The sequence below is a fragment of the Sus scrofa genome, chromosome 13 (assembly GCF_000003025.6).
Source record: "Sus scrofa isolate TJ Tabasco breed Duroc chromosome 13, Sscrofa11.1, whole genome shotgun sequence".
In the NCBI taxonomy this organism is placed as follows: Eukaryota; Metazoa; Chordata; class Mammalia; order Artiodactyla; family Suidae; genus Sus; species Sus scrofa.
In genome coordinates, this window is record NC_010455.5 from 110,174,101 (window position 1) to 110,195,922 (window position 21,822).

The 21,822-nt window shown below is 34.6% G+C and overlaps 1 protein-coding gene across 14 annotated transcripts in view; it reads right to left on the minus strand.

Moving 5' to 3' along the window:
* The window catches only part of PLD1 (phospholipase D1), a 224,052-nt gene that overhangs the window by 21,833 nt on the left and 180,397 nt on the right, over positions 1–21,822 (minus strand). For 12 of the 14 annotated variants that reach the window (XM_005657100.3, XM_013990128.2, XM_021068439.1 and 9 more), the window contains 1 exon segment: positions 4,656–4,790. The exons of 1 other annotated variant lie outside the window; for it this stretch is intronic. In XM_005657100.3, coding sequence (XP_005657157.1) covers positions 4,656–4,790 — 135 coding nt within the window. 14 annotated transcript variants of the gene reach the window in all.

Genomic DNA, 21,822 nt, shown 5'->3' on the forward strand with positions numbered 1-21,822 from the left:
TTCGCCTGGGAAGCCATCTGGTCCTGGACTTTTGTTTGTTGGAAGTTTTTTTTTTTTTTTTGTCTTTTTGCTATTTCTTGGGCCGCTCCCATGGCATATGGAGGTTCCCAGGCTAGGAGTCAAATCGGAGCTGTAGCCACTGGCCTACACCAGAGCCAAAGCAATGCGGGATCCGAGCTGTGTCTGCAATCTACACCACAGCTCACGGCAACGTCAGATCCTTAACCCACTGAGCAAGGCCAGGTACCGAACCCGCAACCTCATGGTTCCTAGTTGGATTTGTTAACCACTGCGCCATGAGGGGAACTCCAGTTGAAAGTTTTTTCATCACAGTTTCCATTTCATTTCTTGTGATGGGTCCATTCATCTTTTCTATTTCATCTGGGTTTAGTCTTGGAAGATTGTACTTTTCTAAGAATTTGTCCATTTCTTCTAGGTTTTCCATTTTATTAGCATATAGTTGCATATAGTAGTCTCTTATGATCCTTTGTAGTTCTGTGATGTCCATTGTTACTTCTCCTTCTTCATTTCTAATTTTATTGATTAGAGTCCTCTCTCTTTTTTGCTTGATAAGTCTGGCTAGGGGTTTATCAATTTTGTTGATCTTTTCAAAGAACCAGCTTTTTGTTTCATTGATCTTTTCTATGGTTTTCTTTGTTGCTATTTCATTGATTTCTGCTCTGATCTTTATGATTTCTTTCCTTCTACTAACTTTAGGTCTTGTCTGTTCTTCTCTCCTGAGCTGCTTTAGATGTAAAGTTAGCTTGTTTATTTGAGATTTTATTGCTGTAAACTTTCCTCTTAGAACGGCTTTTGCTGCATCCCATAGGTTTTGGAGTGTCGTATCTTCCTTGTCATTTGCTACTAGGTATTTTTTAATTTCCTCTTTGATTTCTTCAGTGATCCATTTGTTGTTTAGTAGCATATTGTTTCCTCTCCATGTATTTGTGTTTTTTGCATTTTTTTTTCTTGTTGTTGATTTCTAGTCGTATAGCGTTGTGGTCGGAACACATGCTTGATATGATTTCAATTTTCTTAAAGTTACTGAGGTTGGATTTGTAGCCCAGGATGTGATCAGTCTTAGAGAATGTTCCATGTGCACTTGAGAAGAGTGTGTATTCTGTTGCTTTTGGATGGAATGTCCTATAAATATCTTTTAAGTCCCTCTGGTTTAATGCATCATTCAGGTCCTGTGTTTCCTTATTGATTTTCTGTCTGGTTGATCTGTCCATTGCTGTAAGTGGGGTGTTAAAGTTCCCCACTATGATTGTGTTATTGTGGATTTCTCCTTTTAAGCTTGTTTTGGCAGTTGCCTTATATATTGTGGTGAACCTATGTTGGGTGCGTAGATATTTAAAATTGTTATATCTTCTTCTTGGATTGAGTCTTTGGTTATTGTGTAATGTCCTTCCTTGTCCCTTAAAATATTCTTCATTTTAAAATCAATTTTGTCTGATATGAGTATTGCTACTCCAGCTTTCTTTTGATCCCCGTTTGCATGAGATATTTTCTTCCATCCTCTCACTTTCAATTTGTATGTATCCCTAGAAGTGAAGTAGGTCTCTTGAAGACAGCATATATATGGGTCTTGTTTTTGTATCCATTCAGCCAGTCTATGTCTTTTGGTTGGGGCGTTTAGTCCATTAACATTTAAGGTAATTATTGATATGTATGTTCTTATTGCCATTTTATTAATTGCTTTGGATTTGTTTTTGCTGCTCTTTTTCCTTACCTTCTTCTCTTGTTCTTTTCTGCCTATAGAAGTTCCTTTAGTATTTGTTGTAAGGCTGGTTTAGTGTTGCTGAATTCTCTCAGCTTTTGCTTATCTGTGAAGGTTTTGATTTCTCCTTCAAATCTGAATGAGCGCCTTGCTGGGTAGAATAATCTTGGTTGAAGGTTTTTTCCTTTCATCACGTTGAGTATATCATGCCACTCCCTTCTGGCCTGCAGAGTTTCTGTTGAAAAATCTGCTGATAGCCTTATCAGGGTTCCCTTGTATGTTTTTTGTTTCTTTTCCCTAGCTGGGGCAGCAGCCTTTTAACCAGACTTTCATCAGCCACTTGCAAGCCTGCCATTTAAGCATTGATATTCATTCCCTCCACATAGTTGCCCACATACCCACCCTCATTGACTACCTCTGGACCTTCTTGTTCATGTTCAGATACCCATCCTGATGTTCCTGTGGAAAGAATACCTGCTTCCCTTCTAGCCCATGAGCTCTGTAGGGCAGCGACACTGTGTGATTCATGCTCTGTATCTCTCTCCCTATTGTGCTGTGCAGTGGATTGGTGAATACCAAAAAAAGAAAAAAGAAAAAAAAATCATTTCACTTAGTCAATAAGATAGACAAATTCTATTTAAGAACAGCTTTGTTTTGTTAGGAAAGCAAATAAATGTTAGTTTGGCTATGTGCCAATAAGACAGATTAGAAAACTGGACTTGGTCACAGAATTCAGGACAAACAGGGCCAGTGGGCATAAGAGACAATTAAAGCTATACACAAAAGACATCTTCAGTGTCAGAAAACAAATATTTCCTTGTGAGTAAAAAATAAGGATAAATCATTAGTCATTTTTCTCATGTCAATTACTCAATAATTCTGGCATAAGTTTGCCATGATAGAAATTTTAATCACAAGTTACTTTAACTTCTTTTAAGCTCTTAACTACTTGCTTAACATCTGTAAAATATTCTCAACCTAACTTCTCAAACTCCTCTCTAAGAATTTTAAACACTCTTGTCTCTGTTATGAACTTATGCAGGTATATAAGAATAGCAACAATAAGCCTGCTCCTTCTTGAGTTGCCACTGAGACAAAAAGAACAAAAGTACCTTTGGATTTTTCCATGGGGAAAATCTGCTCTACCCTTGGGGAAGGTGGAAATGAACCAGCCCCCAAATGAGTCCTCTTCATATTCCCAAGGCCACTTTTTCAGTTTCAAGAGAGCAGATAAGAACTATGTGCAAAATGGATCAATTATTGCTAGTTTAAATAAATTGTAGCCTTTGAAGGTTCAGAGACCTTTCTAGAAAATAAGTCAATTAAAAAACTCTACAAATTGATTAACTGTAAGCTCAGTTACTGAAAACTACTTTGAATTTATACCTGATGTAAAGTAAAGCAGGTTGAAAGTCAAAATGACCTTTAAAAGGAAAATGTCAATTTTTACTTCAAGAGTTCTGAGATTTTGTTGAAGAGATCAACTGAATTTTATCTGGCTTTGTTTGTTTATTTTTCCATTTCAGCAAACATTGATATTTTCCTTTTCTTTACCCTCATTGCCAAATTTAATATAAAAATATTTTGAGATTGGCTTCTGAAGAGCAAGACCAGAATAGCTTAGGGGAAATAAGAGAAAACTTATTTATTGGGGAAATAGGAGAAGAAATAAATCCTTAAAGAGTTTTAATCGCTATAGAGCAAGAGATTGAAGACACAAGATATTTTTCTTAAATGTCCTGAATAAGTATTAAGTGTGTGTGTGTGTGTGTGTGTGTGATCAGACAGTGGTCTCTACATTTTCTGGCTTCAGAACTACTTTTTCTTTCTTTTCAAACATGTTCCAGATAAGACAGACTCATTACCCTTAGATTATGAGATTTTTTTCATTTCTCAGTGGAGGATAGAGATGGAAAAGGCATAACTACTGCCAAAATTTTCAAACCACTCTATGACATTTAGTTTCTTAAACAACAGGTAAGGATCTAATTATAGCTGAGAAACTATGTTTTATTTTAAATGAATGAGGGGAATCTTCAATAGTGGGACACATCATATCTCTAAGTAACAATCTTCCCACCCTTGTCAGTTCATTTGTCTGGCTGGTTATTACTACTCTATTTCTCATCCTGGCCTTTTAGTGTTCGTGAAACATGATATTAAAAGGCAAACCCATTCAATAATGGGAAAATGAAGCTCTCCATGTGCATAAAAGAATGAAGCTGCAAATCCACCCCTCTGGTCAAGGTGATCTAGTCTGGGTAGAATGTACAACCAGTAATTCTCTCGCAAATCTGTCAGCTGGGAGATGACTATAGGGACAGACTGCAGACCTTAGTCTAGAGCTCCATCAGACTACACACAATTTCCACCTCACCCCCACACCAGCAAAGCTGGTCCACTCTACACCCTGATTAATAACATCCAAAACACTGACTCTAGGGAAACAGCGTAAGCACAAAGGCAGCAATATTTTAATAGCCTTCTGATGCTGATTTTGGCAAGACTTCAGCTCTCTGGCAGTGGTCAGGTGGGTGTGGTTCAAGCACATGCAAATTACCACTAGAGATTCATTTATGGCACATTTCCCTCCCCACTTTTCCCCCTCCCAAGCCCCAAATCTAGGTACTTAGATTCAAAATAAAAATAAGGGAATAATAAAGAATTAATGAGAGCAGGCTGATTATTACACTGCTGGGTTAAACTGCTGTCTCTGGACACTGTAATTTGCACAATGGCCATTTAATTGCTCTGCGCCTCTGTTACAGCATAGATAAAAACAGGGCTTAGACATAAGTGGAGAAGACTGCTTGAGAAATGTTTTAGATATTGTGTGACTGTCTTAACTGCAAAGGAAGTTTCAGAGGAATAGAAAGATTTTTGCATGAGGTAAGTCAATTAGCAAGGGACACAAGATTAGAGAAAAAATACTTACCAATAATAACAGTGTTGTCATCAGCAATTAGCAACTTGCTGTGGACATAGATAAGCTCAGTGACTAGGTTTCCTTCAAGCTCTGCATGTGTTCTAAGACCACAGAAGGATATATAATTTATCCACTGATTGCCAACTGTAAATTAAATGAGAAATCACTAAAATTAATATGACCAAGTTCAACAAAGGCACATTAAATTTTACTGTCTTTCAAAATAAATATTCCACTTAAATAGACAGATAAAGAATGGATTGTATAATACGTATGTCTGTGAGTATGTCTGTATATATACAGAATACATCTAGGATCTATTTTTGCTTTCTGAAGAATTTTATACTGTTAATATGGATGTATATAAAATTTTAAAAAATCAGGAGTTCCCTGATGGCTCATTGGGTTAAGGATCCAGCATCACCACTGCTGTGGCTCGGGCTCAATCCCTAGCCTGTGAACTTCCACATACCATGGGCATGGCCAAAAAATCATATTGAAGTGATTTCTATGAATTCCCTATGCTGAAGCAATTCAAAAATAAATTCAAATATCAACATTTTATTTTAATAATTTGATGAGTAATCATTTAATAATTTAATGATTTGATAGTCGCAAATGGATAACCAAAGTTTTAGTGTGCTTTTTGCATCTGTTTTGGTTGACCCTTGCTGCGGTTTAAATCAGACGCAGGATGTGAGCCCATAGTTTCTAGCATATTCAGTACAAAGCAGCATTTAAATTTTATTGACTTTGGATAAATAAAAATGTTGGCAATTAAATAACATTCTTTCTTCTAAATCATTAAAATTAGGGAATGAAAGAATCCTGGGTACATTTGACTTTGGAGAATCTTCTTAAATGAGCACTAGCAGCTTTGTACTTTAAAATGCTGACCTCTCATCATATGAGGGTCATTTATGCGATAAGAAATGGAAGAAATGCATTCCATATCAAACCAACCCATAATCATCACCCTGACATGAGTGTTAGTCACAAGATTTTATGGTCTCTCTCCCACATAGCAGTTGTCCTGGATAAGCAAAGTCCGATACTAAGAATAAATGGAGTGGAACCAAACTGTAACAGATTCTTATGCAAAGAGAATGTAAATTTTTAAAAGACAATCTGAAGCATGGTAGTTCATGTTTCATTTACTGAAGTTTCCGTATATTACTGGTATTTTCCATTTTACTGTTGATGTTACCCAATGTGTCTATTAAATTTAGGTATCTTGGAAAGAAATTCGTTCACAGATTTTACACACACACACACACACACACACATTCCTCCATTTACAGATAACCCATATATATAAAATCTTGTAGTTGTGTTTGCCAAAAGTTTATGTATTGGTGTACTAGTACATCATGTGGAAGAGATGCATTTCTAAAAAGTTTCACGTAAGTGAGATTTTTGCAAATCAGTATCTTCCCAGCTTGCTAATGTTATACTTCAAAGAAGCTTCATCTAAACACCGCCTCCACTTTAAAGTCTTCTCTGATTCAAGCATTTTCTCTTTTAAGTCCTTCATGTTCAAAATTCCTGGAAAATATTTCTAATATGATACCTAATATATTATTTTACAAATATTTATTTAATTCTTCATTTCTCCTACTGTTGTGGAGGTCTCATACATCTTTGTATCTTCAATCCTTGCATAATGTTTAAAAAAGAAGAATAAATGGTGAATAGATGAATAAATAAATATTCAGTTGGCAGCTAATATCTTAGCTTTTAGTTTCCCTGTATCATTTACTTTCTGGAAGCTGGCTCAAGATCTAAAATTTTAATACATAAAGCAGCTTTTTAAAAGAATCATGGAGCAAATGTTTTGCTAAAATAAATATAATTTTTCAATAACTTCCATAAAAAAATCCATGATGAACATATAGTAGACCTTGGTTCTCAGTGTACAAAGAACCACTTCTGTGAGGATGTGTTAGAGGCAGAATCTGAGACCCTCCCCAGAGATTCTAATTGAATAGAAATCTATAATTCAATAAGTGCCTTAGGGAACATCATTCTTTGACACTGTCATTGAGCCTTGGTATTTATAGATTTAAGATTAGTGATACACATTCAGAAAATAACTCACTATGACCAAGTGAGATGCACTCCAGGGGTGCAAGTTAGCCTAATATGAGGAAAATCTATTAATAAAAAAATGCAATATTAATTGATCTAGGGAGAAAAATTATGTGATTATCTCAATAGACACTGAAAAGTTTCCGACACAATTCAGTACCTATTCCTGATAAAAACAATGAAGAAAGTAGGAAATGATGAATACTTTCCTAATATGCTTGAAAATACATAATACATGTATTTTATATATATGGGTGTGTATGGAAAATGTACATGTATATGTGTATATGTAATATCTTCAATACTATTTAACATTGCCTCAGAGGTATCACCCAATGCATTTATATAAGAAAAATCTTACATGAAGTAAAACAAGGGAGGGAAGAACTGGAAAGGGGGGTAATAACATATACACACTACTGTCAAAAATATATGATTAACAAGAACCTACTGTATAGCACAGGAAAATCTATTCAATAGTTTGTAATAACCTATGTAGGAAAAAAGAATAGATATATTTATATATAAAACTGATTCACTTTTCTGTACACCTGAAACTACTACAAAATTATTGCCAACTATACTCCAATACCTTTTTTAAGAAAAGAAAAAGAATTTTTTAAAAAAGAAGTAAAATCACCTGCATTTGCAGACTACATGATAGTATACTCAGAGAATAAAAGATAAAATTACCTCAAACAATAAGAGAATTAAGTATTGTGACAGAATATAAATTAACATATAGAATCACAACATCGTAAATCAACTATACTTTAATAAAACACAAAATGAAAAAATAAATTAACATATAAAAAACAATAGCCTTTATATACACAAACAATAACCATTTGGAGGATATAATCACAGATAAAACTTGACTTACAAGTCCAACAAAGAAGATAAAACACTTAAAGATAAACACCAAATAAATGTGCGAAGCCATTATGAAGAAAAAATTTAAAACTCTCTCAAAAGATACAAAAATAGATTGAACAAATGAAAAGACATCCCCTGTTCTGGGATAGGACAATTCAACATTAAAAAGATGCCAACTCTCCCCATGTTAATTTATAAATTTATTGTAATCACAATAGATACACCAACAAGTTTTTAAGGAACTAGAAAACCTGACATTATAGTTCATTTGGAAGATTAACCTCCAAAAATGACTGAAAAAACTGGAAAAATTATAAGAGAGCATTAGCCCTATCTGATATTAACACATACTATAAAGTCTGTATAACTAAAACAGTGAAGAATTGATATATAAATAGACAGCCAAACCAAGGAATAGAATAGAAAGTCCAGAAACAGACCTAAGTAGGTATGGAAAATTTGTCTATGATAAAGATTGTATCTCAAATGACTAGGAAAGGGCTTTTTACATAAAGGACTAGGACTTTTAAATAAAAGCTCCTGGTATAATTGCGGGCTATTTGGAAAAGCTAAAAATGATATGCATTCCTCCCAGCAATCATAAGAACTCCAAATAAATCAGAGATGAAAATGTGAACAAAGGAAACCATACACGTGTTAGAAGAAAACGGTGAATTTCTGATAACCTGAGTGCAGGGAAGACTTGTAACTATCTAGAAGCAATAAAACGAAAGATCACTAATACTGGCAAAATAAAAAAACACATACATTTACATGATACAAAACACAACAAACAAAACCAAAAGACAAATGACAAAGAGAAAGTATTTGCAGTATATATGACAAAGAGAAAGTATTTGCAGTATATATTACAGATTAAGAGCTAAGAGTCTTAACATGCAAATTAACTCAATAACAAAATTACATTAAAAAAAAAAACAAAAAAACCTCAGGGAATTCCCATTGCTGCTCAGTGGTAATGAACCTGACTAGTATCCATGAGGATGTGGGTTCAATCCCTGGCCTCACTCAGTGGGTTAAGGATCCAGGGTTGCTGTGAGCTATGGTGTAGGTCGAGATGTGGCTTAGATCTGGCATTGCTGTGGCTGTGGCACAGGCCAGCAGCTGCAGCTCTGACTTGACCTCCAGACTGGTAACTTCCATGTGCTACGGGTATGGCCCTAAAAAGACCAAAAAATAATCTGAAGGAAGAAAAAGTTCAAAGTCTTGTTAGAAAAGTAGGCAAAAGACACTAACAATTTACACACACAAAAGATACATTTGAAGAGCTATTTATCCTCACTTATAATAATAGAAATGCAAGTTAAAACTACACTGAGAAACCATTTTTTAACCTATGAGACTGGGGAAAAAAAAAGTAAGGTAACACATTCTATTAGAGAGACTAGGTTGAAGCAAGCTCTCTCTTACATTGGTGGTGACAATGCAAATTGGTACAAACTTAGAGGAGAATTTGGCAATATCTAACAAAACCACCTATGTGTTTACCTACTGACCTAGCATTCCCACTCTAGAAATTTATCTTAAATATACACATCCAACAAATAAGAACAAATATGCACAAAGAGATTCATTGCATAACTATAATTGAAAAATATTGAAAACAACCTAAATGCTCATACAGAGGAGAATGATCAAGTTGACTATGGCAAATCTATACATGGAAGACTATGCAGAGGTAAAAAGGAATGAAGACCTTTGTGAATTGATATGGACTGATTTCCAGGATGTAATGTTAAATAAAAAAAGCAAATGCACAAGAAAATATGTGGCATGCTAGTCTTATGAAAGAGATGGGGAGAAATAAGAAAACCTACACGTGTCTGCTCCTTTGTATAAAAGGAGACACAGCAGGAATAATTTAGAAATTGACAGAATTGGTTTCCAGTAGGGGATGGGTGGAATAGGATAGGAAAGATGGATGGGGAAGAAATGGAAGGGACGTATAAGGGAGTGGCACTGCTTAAGTATGCTGTTTGTATAGCTCTCACTTTTGGAAATCTATTGCACACACTCAAAAAAAATCAAGAGAAATACAGGAAAAAAAAACTCTAAAATGAAATACAAACTGAAGCAAACAAATCTAACTACTTTAAATTAATAACACAAACCAAGTAAATTTTGAACATGGTCTTTTGACTATATACCCTTGGGCTAAAGACTATAAAAAGAACTATGAACAAATACTGAATTCTAGGGAGATTTATTTTTCATAGCAGAATGGGCTAGCAATTCTGAAACTATTTTCTGTGTATTATAAAATTGAAACAGTATATATATTACAGATAATAAAGCCAGGTTTCTTATGGTGAGAGGAAGAAGTTATAGAAAATAGAGAGATGGCAAGAAGGAATCCTGTGGCTGGAATTATAAGTACCAGTATGGAGATGGATGATAGCTAGATAGATAAATGTGCATGCAAAAGGCCTAAAGCAGTGATAACCTAGCAGTAATAATCATATCTAGCCCCCCAAAATTTGGTTTCTAAATGCCAATTTCCACTAAAAGAACCTAGGTTCCTTGAAGAAATTATTGGTTCCAGGGCTAGTTCTTAATACATAAGATGGTTCCAGGATTCTGGTTGTGCCAGGAAGAAAAAAAGGCTTTTGGGAATATGTCAAAAGCACACACAAATGAGCTTTAAAAGGCACTCACTAGCCAAACCTTTATAAGCTGAATATCAAATTTATAACTCACTAAATAACATTATGAATCCATAGGTCCATACATACATGAATAAATACATAAATAGGAAAGAAGGAAAACTTACCTACAATAGAATTCCAACTAATAAATGTAGAGGAAAGTAATAAATATACAAGTGATGGAACTAATGTCATAGTGATAATAATTGAATTTAGTGTAATAATTGATTCAGGAAGAATCATTAATGTATGCTAAAACCAGTGGGTGAATTCTGATAAGAAGCAGTATATTTACTACATAGACTCAAAGTGTTTTTCCACAAAATATTTAATTATAAAGGGAAAAATGGTCATTTTATAGTGGAGAAACGTGGCAGATACCACCTTCCATAAATGATCAAAGTTAATATAACCAGTAATGGGGAAAATCAACACCCTGTTCCTCCTGTCATGGTGCATGAATTACATTATCACTTCTGCCATGTTCCTTCATGCTGAAAATGAATAACCTGAATCTAATCATGAGGAAACAACACACGTACTCCAGTTGAGGGCCATTCTACAAAATAACTGTGCTCTTCAAAAATATCAAGAACATAAAAGTTTCTTGGTGGCCTAGTGGTTAAGGATTTGGCATTGTCACTATGGTGGCTCAGGTCACTGCTATAGCATGAGTTCAGTCCCTGGCCCAGGAACTTCTGCATGCCATGAGCATGGCCAAAAAAAAAACATCAAGATCATGAAAGTCCCTTCAACCTCAAAAATAGGATCGAGGGATTATTTCAGATTAAAGGAAAATAAAGATACCTAACAACTAAATGCAGAGTTCCCATCATGGCTCAGTGGAAACGAATCCAACTAGGAACCATGAGGTTGCTGGTTTGATCCCTGGCCTTGCTCAGTGGGTTAAGAATCTGGCATTGCCATGAGCTCTGGTGTAGGTCACAGATGCAGCTCAGATCTGGCATTGCTGTGGCTCTGGTGTAGGCCGGTGGCTACAGCTCCGATTCAACCCCTAGCCTGGGAACCTCCATATGTCACAGGTGCAGCCCTAAAAAGCAAAAAAAAAAAAAAAAAAAAAAAAACCAAAAAAGAAAAGAAAAAAAAAACCTACAACTAAATGCAACACATGGTTGTTGATTGAATCCTGGGCCAAAAAAAAAAAAAATTTAAATGTTTTCCCCTTTTGCTATAAATGCTATAAAGTACATTAGTAAGATAATTGGCAAAATTTCAAAAAGGTTTACAAATAAGATGATAGTATTATATCAGTGTTATTTGCATTAATTTCAATATTTATCTATAGCTGATGAAAAAATACTCTGCTTTTTCAGAAACACACAGTTAAGTATTTAGAAGAAACTGAGCATCATGGTTGCAACTTATTTCAAATGGTTCAGAGGGGAAAAAAACAACCCCCTCCTTTCTATCTGGAGACAATGATAAAACAAAGAAAGCAAAATGTTAATATTTGGGAAATCAGAATGAAGGGTATATGGCATTAATATTTTTAAAATATTAATGATATGTACTGGCTGCCAGCACCCTGAGGGCCTAAGGCATAATAATTTGCAATTTCCTAAGACACAGATTTGTGCCATTCATCACAGGTCTGAAGAGACTCAGCAACACATCCATTAGTGGGCGAGCCTCACAGCCCAAAGTCCATACCTACTCCCATTCCTTGCTACAAAATAGCTCTTCTGAAGTGATAAAAATCTTTATTTCTTTATAGTAAATACCTTTAAGAAAAGCTAAGGGTTAGTACCAGTAACAGGGACCCAAAGAAAGATAAGGGTCCCAAGCCAGAAAGTGGGCATTTTGATGAAATAAATTGTGACCTATCAAATGAGGTGAATGGATCCACCACACACTCTAGTGCAAAGAAGAAAAAGCAAATTGAGGAACTACTTCGGCCAGTACAGTCGTCCCTCAGTATCCTCAAGGTACTGGTTCCAGGACCCCTGAGAATAACAAAATCTGCCCTACTCAAGACACTTATATAAAATGGCATCATATTTGCAGATGATCCACGTCCATTCTCTCGTACGTTTAAAATCATCTCTATATTACTGATAATACCTAATACAGTGTAAATGCTATGCAAATAGTTGCCCACTAGTGGCAAATTCAAGTTTTGCCTTTTGGAACTTTCTGGATTTTTTTCCTTTTCAAATATTTTAGATGGTTTGTTGGTTGAATATATGGATGTGGAACCAACAGATACAGAGGGCTGACTGTACTTTATTCTGCACAGGAAAGTAGCTCAACAAGTAACAGATAGAGAGCTGGTAATGCTAACTTGTGGTGTGAGGCTATGCCGAAGCAAGTGCCTTTTAAAGAAAATATAAGACAGGAGCATGTATAGATAGTAATAAGAAGCAATAGATAGAAAAGTATCATGGGGGTGGTTTCCAAATTACACATCATGGAGGTATTTGAGAATCGGGGGTTTGTACAGGCCCCCAGGACATATCCGTTGTAAACACTGGTGCATATATACATCAAAAGATGAAGAAGTTGATACAATAGATTCCATGTTTAAAGGAAATTTTGTGAAAGGATTTGAAGAGTTGTTACAGGCTTTTGATGCTTAAACAAACACTTCCTATATGTACATTTCTAATCCTGATTAAATACCTCTAGACCTTGTGGTAAATTATACTAAATTGGCTGCTAAAATGCCATAATTCACAAAAATTATAAAAATGATAAAGAAATGCTTTAAATTCAACACTAAATCCCTGACTATTGGAGTATCAGAAATTATACATTAATCGCAGCTGGTTTTCTTTCCAGGAATTTTAACATATTCATAGAAGTAGTTTTGTTATTTCTAAAGAATTGAAACAGTGGAAAACTACAGTTCTCTATCCAATTAGAGATTAGCTGGTTCATGTATTTAAAACCCACTACACATTTATAAAAACAAAACCAACAATACAACACTGTACCTCAAAAAGGGGCATTATGCAATTAATCTGTTCTTCCATGTTTAGAGTATGAACATTTTCCCCACTGAGATGCCTGATTTTGACTTGTTCCCAGGGTACTTGGAACTCTTTTCATAAGAGGGCTTAACATTGAAATTACTTCTTATGTTAAAATCCAATTTTCCCCCTGAATAGGCAGAGGCAGAAAAAGGGTCCAGAGCCAAAGGAAATGCTTTATAATAAGCTCAGGACATTTTACGGTCGAGAAACTAAATAATAGGCTTGTTCTGACTTTTTATTCTCCTATAACCTCACCTTTGCATTTTACTAGCCACTGTCATTACTGAATGGCTTTCCTGATTTTGCTTTTATCAATATATCTTTTAGAACCTTACTCATTCACTATCAGCTTCATTTTATGCTGTTAGAAAATAAAGATAGGGGCAATGCTCTGGAAAAAAATCTTTGTGCTGGATAAAATCAGATACAATTTTCAAAAGTATTTATTATTGGTGAGGTACACGTCTTATGTCCAAAGTTCTCTCTAAAGTTTTTTAGATTGAGCCTACAATTAGCGAAAATTTATTGAATATTCAACACCAATAGACAGGGAAGTTTAAAATTATACATACCCTAAAAGCTTAATTCGTTATTTTTGAAGCCTCCAAAGCATGTAAAAATCCATATGCTGTAAAATTCACCTCTTTAAAGGGTACAATTTAGAGTTTTTAAAAAGTATATTCACAAAGCTGTGTAATCATCCCCATTGTCTAATTTTAAGACATTTTAATTACCCCCAAAAGAAATGCCATACCCATTTGAAGTCACTCTCCATTCCACTCTCCCCAGTCCCTTCTTGGCTATGACTAATCTACTTTGCTGCCTTCAAAAATTTGCCTATTAAAAACGTTTCATAAAAATGGAATTATAAAAGATGTGGCCTTTATACTAGCCAAAGCAATCTACAGATTTAATGTGATCCCTATCAAATTACCCATGACATTTTTTTAAAGTTTATTTTATTTTTTTAAATGATTTTTATTTTTTTCCATTACAGCTGGTTTACAGTGTTTCATCAATTTTTTTACTGTACAGCAAGGTAACCCAGTCACACATACACATTCATTTTTTTCACATTATCATGTTCCATCATAAGTGAATTTTTCACAGAACTAGAACAAGCAATCAAAAAATTTATATGGACCCATAAAAGACCCAGAATTGCCAAAGCAACCTTGAGGAACAAAAACCAAGCAGGAGGCATAAGTCTCCCAGACTTCAGACAATATTACAAAGCTACAGTAATCAAGACAGTGTGGTTCTGGTACAAAAACAGACATACAGACTGATGGAACAGAATAGAGAACACAGAAATAAATCCAGACACCTATGGTCAATTAATCTTCAACAAAGGAGGTAAGATATAAAGTGGGAAAAAGACAGTGTCTTCAGCAAATGGTGCTGGGGAAACTAGACAGCTGCATGTAAATCAATGAAGGTAGAACATACCCTCACACTATGCACAAAAATAAACTCATAATGGCTTAAAGACTTAAACATGGGACAAGACACCATAAAACTCCTAGGTGAGAACATAGGCAAAATATTTTCTGACATCAACCATACAAATGTTTTCTTAATTCAGTCTACCAAGGCAATAGAAATAAAAACAAAAATAAACCAACGGGACCTAATAAAACTTACATCTATTGATGGACATTTAGGTTGTTTCCATGTCCTGGATATTGTGAATAGTGCTGCAATGAACATAGGGGTGCATGTATCTTTTTGAATGAATGTTTTGTCCAGATATATGCCCAGGACTGAGATTTTCTGGGTCATATGGTAGTTCTATATTTAGTTTTCTGAGGTAAATCCATACTATTTTTCATAGTGGTTGTACCAATTTACATTCTCACCAACAGCAAAGGAGGGTCCCTTTTCCCCACAACCTCTGCAGCATTTGTCATTTGTAGTCTTATTAATGATGGCCATTCTGACCAGTGTGAGGTGGTACCTCATTGTAGTTTTGGTTAGCATTTCTCTAATAATTAGTAATGTTGGACATTTTTTCATGTGCCTGTTGGCTATCTGTATGTCTTCTTTGGAGAAAGATCTATTTCAGTCTTCTGCCAATTTTTCAGTTGGGTTGTTTGTTTTTTTTGTTGTTGAGTTGTATGAGTTGTTTGTATAGTTTGGAGATTAAGCCCTTGTTGGTTTCATCGTTTGCAACTATTTTATCCCATTCCATAGGGGAGAAGAACAAAATAATGCCATTTGCAGCAGTATGGATGGAACTAGAGACTCTCATACTAAGTGAAGTAAGTCAGAAAGAGAAAAACAAATACCATGTGATTCACCTATATCTGGAATCTAATACATGGCACAAATGGACCTATCTACAGAAAAGAAACAAACTCATGGACATGGAGAATAGACTTGTGGTTGCCAAGGGGGATGGGGAGGGAATGGGATGGACTGGGAGTCTGAGGTTAGTTGAAGCAAACCATTGCATTTTGAGTAGATAAGCAATGAGATCTGCTATATAGCACAGGGAACTATATCCAACCACTTGTGATGGAACATGATGGAGAATAATGTAAGAAAAAGAATGTATATACATGTATAACTGGGTCACTTTTCTGTAGAGCAGAAATTGACAGAAAATTGTAAATCAGCTATAATGAAAATTTTAAATAAAATAAAATATGTGACCTTTGTGTCTTCCTTCTTTCTACATAGCATATTTTCCAGGTTTATCCAAGTTGTAGCATGGATCAGTAGCATATTTTCCAGGTTTATCCAAGTTGTAGCATGGATCTTCCTTTTAAGATTTAAATAATATTCCATTTATGAATATACACATTTTGATTCTTCATTCACCAATTAGCGGATATTTGAATTGTTTACACTTTTTGGCTATTAAGAATAATGCTGATATAAGTATTCATGTGCAAGTTTTTGTGTGAACATATATTTTCAGTTCTCTTAGGTATATACTGTGGAGCAGAATTGCTGGATTATATGGTAACTCTGTTTAACTTTTGGGGACCTGCCACATAACTTTCCAAAGAGCTTGCACCATTTTGAACTTGCCACGATAGTGTATGATGGTTCTAATAGCTTCACAGTCTCATCATTCTTTTTTTTATGTTTTAAATTATAGCCATTTTAGTGGATATGAAGTTGTATCTTGTGGTTTTTATTTGAATTTCCCTAATGACTAAAGATGTTGAGCATCTTTTCATATGCTTATTGGCCATTTCTGTATCTTCTTCAGAGAAATGTCTGTTTAGATCCTTGGACCATTTTTAAATTGGATTATTCTTTTCATTGTTGACTTGTAAATGTTCTTTTGTTTATTCAGGATACAAATCCCTTAACAGATATTTGCAAACATTTCGTCTCATTCTCTCTTCCTTAAGATTGTCCATTAGAGCATGAAAGCTTTTATGTTTGATGAAATCCAATTTTTCTATTTTTATTTTTGGAGTAAACCCAAGAAAACATTTTTTACATAATTAATTAATTAATTAATTAATTTGCTTTTTAGAGCCACACTTGTGGCACATGGAGTTTCCCAGGCTAGGGGTTCAATTGGAGCTACAGCTGCCAGCGTACGCCACAGTCACAGCAAAGCCAGATCTGAGCCATGTCTGCGACCTACACCACAGTTCACAGCAATGCCAGATCCTTAACCCACTGAGCGAGGTCAGGGATTGAAACTGCATCCTCATGGTTCCTAGTTGGATTCCTTTCTGCTGTGCCATAACAGGAACTCCCAAGAAACCATTTGTTAATCCAAGGTCATTATGCTTTATGCCCATGTTTTCTTCTAAGGGTTTTATAGCTTCAGTCCTTACATTTTAGGTCTTGGATCCATTTGATTTATTTTTTGGTGTATAGTATGAGGTAGAGGTCCAACTTCATTTCTTCACAGGTGAATATCCACTTGTTTCATCTCCATTTGTTGAAGATTATTCTTTCTCCATTGAATTGTCCTGGAACCCTTCTTGAAATTCAAGTGAACATTATCATAAGAATTTATTTCTGGATTCTTAATACTATTACTGTGATCCATATGTCTATCTTTATATGAGTACTACATTTTTTTTATTACTGTAGGTTTGTAGTAAGTCTGAAATTGGGAGCTTGAGTCCTCCAATTTATTCTTTTTCAAGATTGCTTCTGGCTATGTTAAGTGCCTTGTGCTTCCACATGAACTTTAGGATAAGCTTGTCAATTTCTGAAAAAAAGGCAACTGAGATTTTGATAGAGATTGTGTTGAATTTGGGGAGCACTTGGGGAGTACTCTCATCTTAACAATGTTGTCTTCCAATCCATTTCCATTTATTTAGATCTTCTTTAATTTCTTTTAGTGATATTTTATGATTTTTAGTATAAAATTTTATACTTTTATTAAATTTCTTAAGTATTTTATTCTTCTAGATACTATTGTAAATAGAATTGTTTTCTTAATTTTACTTTCAGCGTACTTATTGCTGCTGATAGAAATACAGCTGACTTTTGTATATTGATCTTGCATCGTGCAATATTGCTGGACTCATTTATTAGCTCTGTGTGTGTGTGAATTCCTTACGATTTCCAATATACAAGATTATGCCATTCATAAAGGATACTTTTACTCCTCTCTTTCTATCTATTATTTCTTCTTCTTGCCTAACTGTCCCGGCTGAATCTTCCAGTATGATGTTCACAAGGGTGGACATCCTCACCTTGTTACTGATTGTAGGGAGAACACTTTAGGTCTTTCATCATTAAGTATGATGTTAGCTGTAGGCATTTCTGGATGCCATTTATAAGGCTGAGAAAATGCCCTTCTATTCCTAGTTTGTTGAGTGTTTTTATCATGAAAGAGTTTTGGATTTTTGTCAAATGCTTTTCATGTGTCTTATAAGATGATCATGTGGTCTTTGCCATTTATTCTATTAACATGGTATAACTGATTGATTTTCAGATATTAAACCAACCATGTTCCTAGGATAAATTCCATTTAGTCATGGTATATAATCTTTTTTATATTATTGCATTCAGTTCAATAGTATTTCACTGAGAAATGCTGTCTCCATATTTACAAGGGATATTGGTTTATAGCTCTCATAATGACTTTTGTTTTGATATCAGGGTAATAATTTTATCATAGAATGAGTTGGTAATATTCATTCTTCCTACATTTTTGGGGAAAGGTTTGTAAAGAACTGGATGGTTGAATTCACCAACAAAGCTATCTAGGCCTGGGCTTTTCCTTTGTAGAAAGACTGTTGATTACTAACTAATTTCTTTAGTTGTTATAAATCTATTCAGAGTTTCGATTTCTTCTTGAGTCAGTTGGTAGGTAATGCCTTTTTAGGAATTTGGTCATATTATCTAGGATAACTAATTTGGCTTGTAAGTGTTCATAATAATACTTTATACTCCTTTTTTTTGGTAATTTGAGTTTTTTTCTTTTTGTCTTGGTCAATCTAGCTAAAGGTGTGCAAATTTTGTTAATTTTTTCAAAGAATTAATTTTTTATTTCATTATTTTCTTTATTATTTTTTTATTCTCTTATTTATTTCCCCTTCAATCTCCATTATTTCCTGATTTCTTTGAGTTTAATTTGCTCTTCTTTTTCTAATTTCTTAAGGTATAGGGTTTGGTTATTGATTTGAGATCTTTCTTCTTCTGTAATACAGATGTTTATTGCTATAAATTTCCCTCTAAGCATTGTTTTATTTATTTAGTCTTTTTAGGGCTGCACTCACAGCATATGGATGTTCCCAGGCTAGAGGTCCAATTGGAGCTGTAGCTACTGGCCTACACCACAGCCACAGAAACATGGGATCTGAACCGTGTCTGCAACCTACACCACAGCTCACAGCAACACCACATCCTTAACCCACTGAGCAAGGCTAGGGGTCAAACCTGTGTCCTCATGGATACTAGTCGGTTTTGCTAACTGCTGAGCCACAATGGGAACTCATAAGCATTGTTTTAGATGTGTCTCATAAGTTTTGATATGTTGTATTCATTTTCATTCATCTCAAAATATTTTCAAATATCTCTCATAGTATTGTCTTTGATTCTTTCATTATTTAGCCATGTATGATTTAAATTCCACTTATTCATGAATTTCTAAAATTTCCTTTTGTTATTGACCTATGACTTCATTCCGTTGTGGCCAGAGAACATAATTTATTTTATTGCAGTCCTTGTTTATAGCCTAATATGTGGTTTATCCTGGAGAATAATCCATGTGTATTGGAGAATATGTATTCTGCTGTTATTAGGTGGAACCTTCCATAGATGTCTTATAGGTCTAGTTGCTTTATAGTCTTAAGTCTTCAGTTTCAGTACAGATCTTTTGTCCAAATTTTCTATACATTTTTGAACATGTGGTACTGAAAATCCAACTATTATTATTTTTTGTCTTTTTGCCTTTTCTAGGGCTGCACCCCCAGCATATGGAGGTTCCCAGGCTACGGGTCTAATCGGAGCTGGAGACACCAGCCTACATCAGAGCTACAGCAATGTGGGATCCAAGCCGCATCTGCAACCTACGCCACAGCTCAGGGCAACGTCAGGTCCTCAACCCACTAAGCAAGGCCAGGGATCAAACCCGCAATCTCATGGTTACTAGTTGGGTTCCTTAACCACTGCACCATGATGGGAACTCCCCCCAACTATTATTTTTGAATTATCTATTTCTCTATCCAATTCTGTCAGTTTTTGCTTCATGTAAAGTTTTTGCTCTGTTGTTAGGTATATATATGCTTATAATTTTCATATTTTATCTATTTATTTATCCATTTATTTATTTATTATTTGCTTTTTAGGGCCACACCCATGGCATATTTAGGTTCCCAGGCTAGGAGCTGAATTGGAGCTGTAGCTGACAGCCTACACCACAGCCACAACAATGTAGTATATGAGCAGCATCTGTAATCTACACCACAGCTCATGGCAATGGCAATGCCGGACCTTAACCCACTGAGCAAGGCCAGGGATTGAACCCGCAATCTCATGGTTACTAGTCAGATTTCTTTAGCTGCACCACAACAGGAACTCCCTAATTTTTATATCTCCTTACTGGATAAACCTTCTTATCATTACATACCATCCTTTCATAAGCATTTTTGTCTTAAGGTCTATTTTGTCTATGTTGGTATAGCAACTCTAGCTATTTTTTGTTACTGTTTGCATAGAATCTTTTTTTTCATCCTCTACCTTCAAACTATTTGTGTCCTGAATCTATAGTCTATTGTATATAGCATATGTTTGGGTCCTTAAAAAAATCCATTCTGCCAGTCTTTGCATTTAATTGGAAAGTTACTCCATCTATAGTTAATGTAATTACTGGTCAGAAAGGACTTACCACTACCATTTTGCTATTTATTTTTCATACATGTTGTATCTTTTTTGTCCCTCAATTTTTCCATACTGCCATCTTTTGTATTAAGTAGATATTTTGCAGTGTATTGTTTTAATTCCCTTGTTTCTTTTACTATATTTTTATAAGTTTTTCTGGGGATTAAAATTAATATCTTAATTTATAACAATCTAATTTGGGTTAGTACCAACTTAATTTCAATAGCCTACCAAAGCTTTTCACTCACATTCTTTCCTCATGTATTATGCTATTATCATCATACAAATTAAATCTTTAAAAATTATATACCAATTAACACAGATTTATTATTATTGTTTTGTGCAGTTGTCTTTTACTTTAAATTGGAGGAAAAAAGAGTTACAAATAGAAAAAATTTAATTTAATTTTCAAATTTAATCTAAGTAGTTATCGTTGTTGGTCCTCTTTATTTTTTCATGAAGACTTAAGTAACTGTACAGTGATCTTTCATATCTGCCTGAAGGACTCCCTTTAATATTTCTTATAGGGAAGGTATGCAAGTGATACATTCTTTCAGCTTTTACTTATCTAGAAATGCCTTAATTTCTCCTTCATGTTTGAAGGACAGTTTGGGTGGATATATAATTCTTGGTTGACAGTCTTTTTTTCCCAGCATTTCAATACATTATTACATTGCATTCTGAACTCCATGGTTTCTCATGAGAAACTGTCTGCTAATTTTGTTGAGAATCCCTTGTACTTAATGATTTATTTCTTTTTTGCTGCTTTCAAGATTCTCTTTTTGTCTTTGTTTTTAATGTTTGATTAAGATGTGTTTTGGTATGGATGTTATTCTATTTGGATTTAGTTGAGCTTCTTGGATGTATAGATTCATATTTTCATCAAATGGGAGGTTTTCAGTTATTATTTCTTTGAATATTTTATTATACTTTTCTCTCCTCTCATTCTGGGGCCCCCCTTATATATATCCAGGTATGCTTGATAGCATTTCACAAGTCTCTGAGGCTCTGTTCATTTTTCTTCATTCTTTTTTTCTTTCTGTTCCTCAGACTGGATAATCTCAAATGACCTGTCTTCAAGTTTGCTGATTCTTCTGCTTGCTCCAATCTGCTACTGAGCCCTCTAATGTCCATTTCATTTCAGTTATTATACTTTTCAACATAATATATTGAATATATTTATTTTTATTAGAAAAATAATTTTTATAGAAAATTTTAATTAAAAATGAAATTTAACTAAAGTTT